The sequence below is a fragment of the Dama dama genome, chromosome 12 (assembly GCF_033118175.1).
Source record: "Dama dama isolate Ldn47 chromosome 12, ASM3311817v1, whole genome shotgun sequence".
NCBI lineage: Eukaryota > Metazoa > Chordata > Mammalia > Artiodactyla > Cervidae > Dama > Dama dama.
The window spans coordinates 51,370,668-51,384,316 of NC_083692.1; the positions used below are offsets into that span (position 1 = coordinate 51,370,668).

The 13,649-nt window shown below is 41.0% G+C and overlaps 1 protein-coding gene and 1 non-coding gene across 4 annotated transcripts in view; both read left to right on the forward strand.

Moving 5' to 3' along the window:
- Positions 1–13,649, forward strand: part of FAM81A (family with sequence similarity 81 member A) — an 82,403-nt gene that overhangs the window by 14,558 nt on the left and 54,196 nt on the right. For 2 of the 3 annotated variants that reach the window (XM_061158391.1, XM_061158392.1), the window contains exons 2-3: positions 9,900–9,967; positions 11,089–11,362. In XM_061158391.1, the coding sequence (XP_061014374.1) occupies positions 9,921–9,967; positions 11,089–11,362 (321 nt within the window). In that variant the 5' untranslated portion in view covers positions 9,900–9,920. Of the gene's footprint in view, positions 1–9,899; positions 9,997–11,088; positions 11,363–13,649 lie in introns of all 3 variants that reach the window. The other variant, XM_061158393.1, reaches the window with a different exon arrangement.
- TRNAG-UCC (transfer RNA glycine (anticodon UCC)) lies at positions 10,412–10,484 on the forward strand. The gene has a single exon. It is a non-coding gene; the product is annotated as a tRNA-Gly (tRNA).

The window sequence follows — 13,649 nt, forward strand, 5'->3', positions numbered from 1 at the left end:
GCAATGCCAAAGAATGCTCAAACTACCACACAATTGCGCTCATCTCACAGGATAGTAAAGTAAAAAAATTGCCAAGCCAGGCTTCAGCAATATGTGAACCATGAACTTCCAGATGTTCAGGCTGGTTTTAGAAAAGGCAGAGGAACCAGAGATCAAATTGCCAACATCCGCTGGATCATCAAAAAAGCAATAAAGTTCCAGAAAAGCATCTATTTCTGCTTTATTGATTATGCCAAAGCCTTTGACTGTGTGGGTCACAATAAACTGGAAAATTCTGAAAGAGATGGGAATGCCAGATCACCTCACCTGCCTCTTGAGAAACCTGTATGCAGGTCAGGAAGCAATGGTTAGAACTGGACATGGAACAACAGACTGCTTCCAAATAGGAAAGGAAGTATGACAAGGCTGTATATTGTCACCCTGCTTATTTAACTTATATGCAGAGTACATCATGAGAAATGCTGGGCTGGAGGAAGCACAAGCTGGAATCAAGATTGCCAAGAAAAATATCTAACCTCAGATATGCAGATGACACCATGCTTATGGCAGAGAGTGAAGAAGAACTAAAGAGCCTCTTGATGAAAGTGAAAGAGGAGAGTGAAAAAGTTGACTTAAAGCTCAACATTCAGAAAACTAAGATCATGGCATCTGGTTCCATCACTTCATGGCAAATAGATGGGGAAACAGTGGAAACAGTGGCTGATTTTATTTTTCTGGGCTCCAAAATCACTGTGGATGGTGGTTGCAGCCATGAAATTAAAAGACACTTGCTCCTTGGAAGTTATGACCAACCTAGACAGCATATTAAAAAGCAGAGATATTACTTTGCCAACAAGTTCCATCTAGTCAAGGCTATGGTTTTTCCAGTAGTCATGTATGGATGTGACAGTTGGACTGTAGAGAAAGCTGAGCGCCAAAAAATTGATGCTTTTGAACTATGGTGTTGGAGAAGCCTCCTGAGAGTCCCTTGGACTGCAAGGAGATCCAACCAGTCCATCCTAAAGGAGATCAGTCCTGAATCTTGATTGGAAGGACTGATGCTGAAGCTGAAACTCCAATACTTTGGCCATCTGATGCAGAGAGCTGACTCATTTTAAAAGATCCTGATGCTGGGAAAGATTAAGGGCAGGAGGAGAAGGGGATGACAGATGGTGAGATGGTTGGATGGCATCACCAATACAATGGACATGGGTTTGGGTGGACTATGGGAGTTGGTGATGGACAAGTAGGCCTGGCATACTGTGGTTCATGGGGTCGCAAAGAGTCAGACACAACTGAGTGACTGATCTGAACTGAATTTTAAAATTATTTTATTAACCATGAAAGGCATTTTTTCACATTAAAGAAAGGTGTTCTTTGAAATTATCCAAATTTCTTCACAGAAAGTATGTGTGTTGCATGGCATTCTGTGTGTGTGTGTGTGTGTGTGTGTGTGTGTGTGTGTATTGGTCTGGTTTTGAAAATACAAGTGATGGTGGCGTGGTGTCTGTCCAGCTGTAACCTCAGCATATATTTGTGCCAGGAGAAATAGCTTTGGCCAAATGAAAGAGTGATAGCAAGTACCTGATGATTTCCCCCACAATCTCCCCAAAATAAACAGCATTACTTTAAGCATATGAATACTATTTGCTGAACTTTTTATATGTTTTAGTTTTAAAGATAGATATGTTTTCTATCAGATGTGATGAAGAGATATTAACTATGGAAGAGAAAGGAAGAGCCCTTTCTGGAAGCATATCAAGTGCCCTGAGGCCAGACTGTTCTGACACCCTGCCACCTCCTTGTGGATGATGCCTGCTGATGAAGAGGCGGGGGCCTTAGGCCCAGATCCCTGCTGTCTTCCTTCCTGTGACGTCAAGCCAGTTGCTGAACATTTGTAGGTCTCAGTTCCCTCTGGTTAAATGGAGGTGATAAGATCAGTCTGTTCAGGAGTGATTGTTAGGGTGAATTCCATTAATGTCCATAAACATGCTGCTTGAGTGCTTGACTAGGGGTCAACACCCCAAAAAGGGAGCAGCTGTTCTGTGTCCCCAAGCCGATAAGCCGAGGCCAGCCTGCTAGGATCACGTAGTTATTGGGGGAGCCAGGCTTCAAGTAAGGACCATCCTGACCCCATCACTCTTGTCTCCCGTGATGGAAAGGTGTGTCAGACTGTAGTTGTGGGAAGGGAGAGGGGAGAGGAGAGACATGGAGGGGAGGAAAATGGCCCCTGGAAAGGGGAAGTGAAGAAGGGGGAAAGAGAAACAAGGAAGATGAAGGGAGAGGGATGAGTGGGAAAAAAGAAAAAGAAAATCCAAGGACAGGAGGCAGAGGGGAGAAAGGAGGAAAGGGGCTCTGGGGGGATCCTCCATCCCTGCTCCCTCCCTGGCCCCATCCCATGCCTCCTAGTCTGGATTCTGGTACAGCATCTACCACTGTGACCTCTCCCCTATTTGAGATGCTCTCGCAGCTGCCCGTTCACCACCCTTGAGTCTTCCGTCCCTGACCACTCCTCGCTGCACCAGGACAGAGTCCTTGCTTGAGCCTGGCCTCTGAGATCAGTTAGGGAATACTCCCACCTGTCTTCCTAGACATGCCTTCCACTGTTCTCCGCCCTCTATCCTTTCACTATTTTTAACTATAAGAAAATCAGGTTGTTTTTTTTTTTTCCACCACCACGTTACAACCACTTTATTCATAAATGCTTTGCCCTTTTTTTTTTTTAAAATTCTGACACTTGGTAGAACATATCAGTGCTGTATTTTAATAGTAAACTGAAAAACTAAATTTTAATTTTTCTGTAAAAATTGTCATTTTTGTTCATGTATCATTTTGCATTAAAATAATACTCTAGTGTCATCTTGCTTAGAAAAATAGAACTATTGCTTGGCATTAATGTCTCCTTTTGTCATTAAAATATCATATATATGTATCCGAGACTATATACACATATGTATATACCCAGAATCTTCCTAACCACAAGTAAGTGTTTTGGTTTAGATAACAGCATTTTCCTTTACTCTTGTGTGAACCTCCAAATTCTATTGATACATTGCACATTTTAGGCATTGAGATTTGTTTTTTCTTATTTCTTTTAATTATCCTGTCCTTGCTTCACCTACCTGTCCCTTCCCTAAATTTTCCCAAGTTTCTAACCTCATAAACTGGAGTTTGTTACTGTAACAATGAAATATGACACAATCAAAACAGTGTACCACCTAGACCTGCCTGTTCATATTGCAGACCCACTCGTGGTGCCAGAGGGCAGATTTATAAAACGCGCAGGAGCTGAAAACTTCAGGCAGTGGGCAGAACTGACAGTGGGAAGATCTGGGAAGAATATTTGAGATGTCACTTAATCCAATGACTTTGAATCCAATTCAAAATCCAGTGTTTATTTTGAATCCTTACTTATTGGCAATACAGATCGCGTTGTTCCAAAAAGAACACTAACCAACCAAGAGACCTGACAGATAAACACATCTGCCACACTCATGAAAGGGGCCCCAGTTCTGAACAGACCCCAGTATGCGTTGTAGGCTCATGCCTTGTGACATTTTCTGTCATGGAGAGTGCACAGTGCTTGGGTTGTTACAGGGAGGTGTGTTATTGAAAAGCAATCTCAGGCAATGAGTGGTGGATAGACTTGTTTTTCGGAAAGGGTGTATGATGGACGGGGTCTGCTCAGGCAGGATAATTCCAGGTGAATGAAATGACCTTTGGAAAAGGGCATTGCAAAGGTCTCCATTCATTCACAGGTAATATACTGAGTGGCTAATGTTGGGGGTGGAGTCTCAGTAGAGAACGATTCTTTTTTTAAAAAAATATTTATTTATTTATTTGGCCGCGGCACACTGTGGCATTCGGGGTCTTCCTTGTGGTGCGTGGGCTTCGTAGTTGTGAGTGGGCTTAGTTGCTCCATGGCACGTGGGGTCTTAGTTCCCCAACCAGGGAACAAACCTGAGTCCACTGCATTGGAAGGGAACTTCCAGTGGACCACCAGGGGAGTCCTGAGGACTGTGTGTGTTATGTTTTAGTCTCTCAGTCATGTCCGACTCGTTGGGACCCCATGGACTGAGGCCTGTGAGGCTCCTCTGTCCTTCGAATTCTCCAGGCAAGAATACTGGAATGGGTTGCCATTTCCTTCTCCAGGGGATCTTCCTGACCCAGGGTTTGAACCCAGGTCTCCTGCATTGCAGGCAGATTCTTTACCACTGAGCCACCAGAGAAGCCAACTGTACGTTTAACTAAACCATATTCTTTAATGCCTTGCGTGCGTGCATGTGTGCTAAGTTGCTGTGGTCCTGTCTGACTCTGTGCGACCTTATGGACTGTAGCCTGCCAGGTTTATTTGTCCATGGAATTCTCCATGCAAGAATACTAGAGTGGGTTGCCATGACCTCCACTCTAATGCCTTACTTGCTGCAGTTTCTGATACTGGAGTGCTAGTCATGCTCTCTTTGTGTAGATTCTTGTAGGTCAGCTACTTACTTCCCTGGTGGTCCAGTGGTTAAGACTTAACCTTCTGATGCTGGGGATTCGGGTTCGATCTCTGGTCGGAGAGCTAAGGTCCCACATGCGTTATGGCCAGAAAACCAAAACATAAAGCAGAAACAATATTGCAAAAAATTCAATAAAGACTTTAAAAATGGTCCACATCAAACAATCTTTAAAAAAGAAAAAAGGGTTTGATACATGCCCTTAAGTGGCGTATAAGTAGGAGGAGACAGACTGCCTAACAGCTGAAAATAATAAAACATAAAACTCATAGGATAAAGAGCTGAAGAATACAGACAAGCCATTTTATGACTTGAAGGGCAGGTGGGATCTTTCAGGATGGGGGTGAGTTTTCTAGGCAGGCAGGGATGGGAAGGGCATTTCTGATATAGCACACAGGCAAAGTTATGGTGGTAGTGAAGTGCATTACATGCTAAAGGACAGTGGTGGGGAGTGTGGCCATGCAGAAGGTTAGGGCTGGCTGGAGGAGACGACTATGGTATGAAGTGGCCTAGGATGAGGCTGAAGAAGGAGTTAGGCCAGAGTATGTTGAGAATAAAGGATGTAGAGATAATGCTGGAATGTGGAGGAGAGAAAGTGTGGCACGGTCTCTCTGTTCTCTACTTTGGGAAATCCTATCCATTCTCATCAGTTCTTTGCTGACCTGGCTGCTACCCAGGAAGAAAACAAAGAGCTCTCCCTTTTTTCCTCCCCATGGATTTTTTGTTGTTGTTGTTGTTAAAAACTTGCAAATTGAGGTTTTATTGACATAGAGCATTATATTAACTTTAGGTACATAATAAAATGATTTGGTATTTGTATATATTGCAAAATGATCACCATAATAAGTCTTATGTATCAACACACATAGTTACAAAGTTTTGTATGTATGTGATGAGAAATTTTAAGATTTACTTTGTTAGGATCATTCAAGTATGCAGTACTGTATTATTAACTGCAGTCACCACGCTAACATTACATTCCTATGACTTATTTATTTTATAGCTGGAAGTTTGACCCTTTAGACCCTTTCATCCATTTTGCCTGCTCCCAAGTGCCTACCTCTGGCAACCATCATTCCGTTTTCTGTATCTGTAAGTTTGGTATGATTTTTATGTGTTTTGTTTTTTAAGATTTAAAGACCATATAGTTTTTGTCTTTCACCTTCTGACTTATTTCTTAGCTTAATGCCCTCAAAGTCCATCCGTGTTGTAGCAAATGGCAAGATTTTATCCTTTTTTCTGGCGGAATAGTATTTCACTGCACATACATATATGTGTGTGTGTGTGTATTTCACATTTTATTTATTAATCACACTTAGGTAGTGTCCATATCTTCATTATTTTAAATAATACTGCAGTGTACAGAAGACAGGAATCAAGACCATTGCCAAGAAAAAGAAATGCAAAAAAGCAAAATGGCTGTCTGAGGAGGCATTACAAATAGCCATGAAAAGAAGAGAAGCAAAAAGCAAAGGAGAAAAGGAAAGATACATTTGAATGCAGAGTTCCAAAGAATAGCAAGGAGAGATAACAGAGCCTTCCTCAGTGATCAGTGCAAAGAAATAGAGGAAAACAACAGAATGGGAAAGACTAGAGATCTCTTCAAGAAAACTGGAGATACCAAGGGAACTTTTCATGCAAAGATGGGCACAATAAAGGACAGAAATGGTATGGACCTAACAGAAGCAGAAGATATTAAGAAGAGGTGGCAAGAATACACAGAAGAACTGTACAAAAAAGATATTCACAACCCAGATAATCATGATGGTGTGATCACTCACCTAGAGCCAGACATCCTGGAATGTGAAGTCAAGGGGGCCTTAGGAAGCATCATTATGAATAAAGCTAGTGAAGCTGATGGAATTACAGTTAAGCTATTTCAAATCCTGAAAGATGATGCTGTGGAAGTGATGCATTCAATACGCCAGCAAATTTGGAAAACTCAGAGGTGGCCACAGGACTGGAAAATGTTGATTTTCATTCCAATCCCAAAGAATGCTCAAACTACCACACAATTGCACTCATCTCACACGCTAGTAAAGTAATGCTCAAAATTCTCCAAGCTAGGCTTCAACAATATGTGAACCGAGAACTTCCAGATGTTCAAGCTGGGTTTAGAAAGGCAAAGGAACTAGAGATCCAATTGCCAACATCCGCTGGATCATCAAAAAAGCAAGAGAATTCCAGAAAAACATCTCTTTCTGCTTTATTGATTATGCCAAAGCCTTTGACTGTGTGGATCACAATAGACTGTGGAAAATTCTGAAAGAGATGGGCATACCAGACCACCTGACCTGCCTCTTGAGAAACCTGTATGCAGGTCAGGAAGCAACAGTTAGAACTGGACATGGAACAACAGACTGCTTCCAGATAGGAAAAGGAGTACGTCAAGGCTGTACATTGTCACCCTGCTTATTTAACTTATATGCAGAGTACATCATGAGAAACGCTGGGCTGGAAGAAGCACAAGCTGAAATCAAGATTGCCGGGAGAAATATCCATAACCTCAGATATGCAGATGACACCACCCTTATGGCAGAAAGTGAAGAAGAACTAAAGAGCCTCTAGATGAAAGTGAAAGAGGAGAGTGAAAAAGTTGGCTTAAAGCTCAACATTCAGAAAACTAAGATCATAGCATCTGGTTCCATCACTTCATGGCAGATAGATGGGGAAACAACGGAAACAGTGTTAGACTTCATTTTTTTTGGGCTCCAAAATCACTGCAGATGGTGACTGCAGCCATGAAATTAAAAGACCCTTACTCCTTGGAAGGAAAGTTATGACCAACATAGACAGCATATTAAAAAGCAGAGACATTACTTTGTCAACTAAGGTCAGTCTAGTCAAGGCTATGGTTTTTCCAGTAGTCACGTATGGATGTGAAAGTTGGACTATAAAGAAAGCTGAGCGCCAAAGAATTGATGCTTTTGAACTGTGGTGTTGGAGAAGCCTCTTGAGAGTCCCTTGGACTACAAGAAGATCCAACCAGTCCATCCTAAAGGAGATCAGTCTTGGGTGTTCATTGGAAGGACTGATGTTGAAGCTGAAACTCCAATACTTTGGCCACCTGATGCGAAGAACTGACTCATTTTAAAAGACCCTGATGCCGGGAAAGATTTGAGGGCAGGAGAAGGGGACGACAGAGGATGAGATGGTTGGATGGCATCACTGACTCAATGGACATGAATTTGGGTAAACTCCAGGCGTTGGTGATGGACAGGGAGGCCTGGTGTGCTGCGGTTCATGGGGTTGCAGAGTCAGACACAACTGAGCAGCTGAACTGAACTAAACATGACGGTGACCATAACTTAAAAATATTTGTTTATATATTTATTTATAGTCGTGCTGAGTCTTCTTTCTGGGGGTTTTCTCTAGTTGTATTGAGCGGGGGCTACTGTCTAGTTGTGATGTGTGAGTTTCTCATTGCGATGGTTTCTCTCGTTGTAGAGTATAGGCTCTAGGGTGCACAGGCTTAATAGTTGCAGCCTGTGGGCCCTAGAGTGCATGGGCTTCAGTAGTTGTGTTGCATGGGCTTAGTTGCCTCAAGGCATGTGGGATCTTCCCAGACCAGGGATCGACCAATGTCCCCTGCATTGGCAGGTGGATTCTTAACCACTAGACCACCTGGGAAGTCCCTGAATATAAGGTTATGAGTTAGTGTTTTCTACCTGTGCTTTTTTGTTCTTGTGGTTAGTTGGCCACTTACTTCGTTGTTTCCAAGTTGCTTTAGATGTCTACTATTTCTGTAGGCTTGACAGCCCTTTGGGGAGGAGATTTTTGTTGTTTCTATCTAGGTTAGTTGGCTATATAGTAGATGCCAAATGTCTCTTTTTTGTTGTTGTTCAGTGGCTCAGTCTTGTCTGACTCTTTGCGACCCCATGGACCGCAGCACACCAGGCTTCCCTGTCCTTCACCATTTCCTGGAGCTTGCTCAAACTCGTGTCCATTGAGTCAGTGATGCCATTTAACTATCTCATCCTCTTTCATCCCCTTCTCCTCCTGCCTTCAGTCTTTGCCAGCATCAAGGTCTTTTCCAGTGAGTTGACTCTGCGCATCAGGTGGCCAGAGTATTGGAGCTTCATCATCAGTCCTTCTGATGAATGAATGTCTCTTAGGTTGGGTTATTCTTTAGATTAATATCTCAACTAAGATATTTTACAACTTTAAAATTGTAAAGATTCTGTGATTCTACATATTTCACACTGGCCTAATTTTTGTAGTTTAAATGACAAATTATTTTCTTTAATACTGAAGAGCTCTTTTGGCATCATAGCTTGTTTGGCATTGAACACTTTTTTTTCTTAAATGTAATTTGTTTAAATTCAAAGTTATTTGTCTAGGAAAGGGAAAAGTTCACATTTTGAAACTCTAAAAATAACATACTGGGTAGATGATGCCAAAACAATGGTTTTAATCAGAAAAGCATTTCTCAATCCAGCATCTAAATGAGAACTAATTACTGAATCTTATCATAGTTACTAGACTTTCACTGTTTTAAGGCAATTAACAGCAGTATTGAGAAACCTAAGTAATGAAATATTTTTAAAACCTCTAATTTTTTCAGATTTCTAATGCATTGTGATGATCAAATGTTCCTTATATACTCCTGATGTAATGTGAATGATCATATCTTATAACAGCTTTAAAGTTTTAATGAAGAGTATCATTTCATTCTCTTAGTAGATAGATAAATTCGCCCAAATTAGACCCCATTGATCATACATTATTCTATTAAGATTATTTTTTAAAATAATGCTCTTAATTTGCTATGGAATTTACTAAATTTGCTGAGATAAATTTCCTAAGATAGTTTTCTGTATAGCTCTATGGAGAAGTACAAGATTGACTTAAGTCTGTTGAAGAAACTATCTTGTATCTATAAAAGTGGTTCTTCAAACTTGAGATGCAGATATGAGGTGAGAAAACTTTAGGAAACTTGACTTAGCATGTACGCACGCATGTTGATCTGTCCAGCAGGGCTTATGGTATTAAGTTCAAAAGCATTTTGATTCTTGATTCTTTTCTCCTAATTTTGGGACATCTTCTGTTTCTATCATATGTAAGATATTTAATAATATAACTGATCAGCATGTCAGCATAATTTTTGATGCCTTTAGTAACTTAATAATAAGATTTGTATGTATGTATGTGTTAGTCACTTAGTCATGTCCAACACTTTGCTACCCCATGGACTGTAGCCCACCAGGCTCCATTGTCCATGGAATTCTCCAGGCAAGAATTCCTCCAGGCAGTTGGGTTGTCATTCCCTTCTCCAGGGAATCTTCCCCACCCAAGAAGTGAACCTGGGTCTCCAGCATTGCAGGCAGATTCTTTATTGTCTGAGCCACCAGGGAAATCTCCAAGGTCATTTATGTTCTAGATATAAACTGTTAAATAATTTAATGCTTATTTTTTCAACAGATGTGAATTATTAAAAAGAAAATGGCCCAACGGAGCACAGTATTTCCTTCTCTTGTCACCGAGGAAAGGTATAATATATGGAAAATATGCATCTAAGGTATACTTTTACTTTCCACCAATTCCATGAGGGCTGCTAGTGGGCATGATGGTCATTATAAAAGAAGCCTTGCAGCTTCTTTTATATCCAAGAATGAGTTTTCTTAAGGGCAAGAGTAGTACTGTTGTGTCCCCTCTCCAGCTTCTGACTTGTAGGACACTATGGACCATTCAGTGATTGTGACCGGTGGAGATTTCACGGTAGCCTGGCATTACAGTCGTACTTCTGATTAACAATAAAATGTACCTCTGGAGGCTTATGGGCTGGTATCTCCACTAAAACTTTTAAATGAGAAGTTGCAAATTGGGTGTCCATAGGCCAAAACTGGCTCATAGAAGTAATACATTTTTTGGCCTGGATCATCTTAAATACTTTTTAAATGAGTTGTTAACATTTTAAAAATCAGGTGGGGACTTCCCTGGTGGTCCAGTGGTTAAGACTCTGTGCTTCCGATGCAGGGGGCACGGGTTCGATCCCTGGTCGGGGAACTAAGATCCCACATGCCTTGTGGCGTGGCCAAAAATACATAAATAAAATAAAAATCAGGTGGCTTCACATACAAGCCCAAATTTCCTTGTTCTTCTTGAAATATCAGATGATCTGGAAGAATGAATCTGCATTCCCAAATGGTTATTCACAGGTGGAACAGAATTGTGGCTCCCTTAGGTGAGGAATGCCCCTTTCAGTTTTCCAAAGTCCCTGCCATGCCCTAGTGTATCCTGTGTGGTATGCTTCACTCATTTATATCCACAGCTTGACCCTTGTAGGCATTTGAGTTTGTAGCCACTGCTCTAGGGGAAGGGGGAAGGAAAGCAGGTCCAGTGATTTTGTTAATAAGCTTTGATCCTGCAGCCTCTTGCTGCATGGGAGGGCATGGAGCCTGCTACCAGTACACTTGACTCTCTGTGGACCGTTGATTAAAGATGCTGCCTGTCTCACAAAGAAAACTCTTTGGGGCAGAAACTCTGCTGCAAATCTTCATTTAGTTTGTAAGGATAGATAATCTGCCTTTCCTGGGAAGTCTTGAATCTGGCTTTAAAAATGACTTTTTTCCCAACTGACAACCTAGTAATGTGGGGCTCCCTTCTGTAGGCGAGTTCGAACGATGCCCCGACACAGCCAGTCCCTGACCATGGCACCTTACTCATCCGTTAGCCTAGTGGAGCAACTGGAAGACAGGATCCTCTGCCACGAGAAAACCACGGCTGCGCTCGTGGAGCACGCCTTCCGGATCAAAGACGACATCGTCAGCAGCTTGCAGAAAATGCAGAACAAAGGGGGAGGCGACCGCTTGGCCAGGCTTTTCTTGGAGGAGCACATCAGAAACATCACTGCCATAGTGAAGCAACTGAATCGGGATATCGAGGTATGGCATGTGGAAGTATGTTGCATTCCCACAGACAGATCTGCCCATACCTGATGACCCCTCACAGGCATTTCTGCCATCACACCACAGCCATCTGTCTTGTCCAGTCTTAATGATTGCCAAGGAAACAGCTTGAACAAATATGTTAAGTATATTCCAGTATCTGGTAGCAGTTACTGTCAGTGTTATTTGTGTTTAATCTCTGTGTACCTTGCTGATTACTAAATCACTTTGTTTTGTTTGGCTCTCAATGGAAAGAGAGGAGAACTCGTCCTATAGTTTCCCTGTAAAACCCTTCATGTCGTTGAAGACAGCTATTAAATCAATTACTGGGTCAGCCTTTGCTGCTTCAGATGAAATGTTTCTAGGTCATAATGATTATATATAATACAGTTGATTACTCAGACAATCTGGGGATTTGAATTGCTTCTCAGGCTCGCTTTTATTGCTCTATTTTTCTCTGAAATGAGCCCAAGAAAAGGCCAGTATTGTCTATTTTTAGAGTTTGTAAATTTACTGCTGTTTATTGAGCAATCACAGGGACCACAGAATTTAATTCAGAAAGCTTAAGATCATTTAGGGCCTGGGCTAACATCACTGAACAATGTCAGTATCTTACACATGTAGTTTGAAAATATACAAATAAAAGTTATATGGCTAGGTTAAGGAAAACCTTTGTATTATGTCATGGAGATAGTATTTTAATTATGCTTCCTGAAATCAAGATTTTTTTTCAGTTTCAGATTTGTATTTATTTATTTTAAGAGCTTTACTGAAGTACAATTTAAAAGCCACAGAAGTCTACCCATTGTAAGTGTACAATTCAATGATTTGTAGTAAATTAATAGAATTGTGCAACCATCAACACAGTTCAGTTATAGAGCATTTCAATCACTCCCCAGATTTCTATCAGCCTGTTCGCGGGTAATCCTTCCTTCTACCCCAGACCCAGGCAGCCACTAGTGTGCTTTCTGTCTCTATAGATAATTTGTCTTTTCTGGACATTTCCTATGAATAGAATCTTACAATATGAAGTCTTTTGCATCCAGCTTCTTTCACTTAGCATAATCTTTTTGAGGTGCAACCATGTTCTAGCATGTATCTGAAATATGTATTTCGTTTCTCTTTATGTCTGAGTGGCATCCTATTGGACTTCCCTGGTGGCTCAATGGTAAAGAGTCTGCCTGCAATGTGGGAGACCTGGGTTTGATATCTGGGTTCGATCCCTGGGTCAGGAAGATCCCCTGGAGAAGGAAATGGCAACCCACTCCAGTATTCTTGCCTGGGAAATCCCATGGACAGAGGAGCCTGGCGGGCTACAGTCTGTGGGGTTGCAAGAGTCGGAAATGACTTAGTGACTAAACCTACCTAATAATATCCTATTATATGGATATACAGCTTTCTGTTTTTCCATTTATCAGCTGATCCACATTTGGATTGTTTCCAGTTTTTAGCTGTTGTGACTAAAGGTACTGTGAACATGTGAACATGTCTTTGTATGGAGATGTATTTTAATTTTTCTTCAGTAGATGACTAGGTGTGGAATTGCTGGGTCTTGCAGTAAGCTTATGTTTAACTTTTTAAAATGTAGCCAAGCAATTTTCCAAAGTGGCTCTGCCATTTTACAATCCCACCAGGAATGTGTGAGGATTCCAGTTTCCCTATTTCATCCTCAGCACTTGCTATCATCTCTGTTTTTGATTGTAGTCATTATGGTGGCCGTGTAGTGGTATTTCATTGTGCTATTAATTTGCATTTCCCTAATAATTAATGATGTTTTCATGTCCTTATTAGTCATTTGTGCGTCTTCTTTGGTGAAGTGTCTACCCAAGTCTTCTGCCCATTTTTTAAAATTAGTTTTTATTGTGGTAAGATTTTTATTGTTTTAACCATTTTAAAGTGTGCAGTTTACTGACGTTAATTACATTCACAATGTTATATGCAAACCATGACCTCTGTCGATTTTCAAAACTTTTTGATTATCCCAAACAGAAATTCTATTCTGTAAATATAAACAATAACTCTCCACTGCACTTTCACCTCAGCCCTGGGTAACTTCTATTCTGCTTTCTGTCCCTTTTCTAGGTATATCACACAAGTGCAGTCATATAGTATTTGTCCTTTTAGTCTTGGTCATTTCACTTATCATAATGATTTCCAGATTTATCCATGTTGTAACATTTGTCAGAACCCATTTTAAAATTAGGTTATTTGTTTTATTATTGAATTGTAAGATTTCTTTGTTTATTATAGATACAGGTCCCATATCAGATAGGAGATTTGCAAA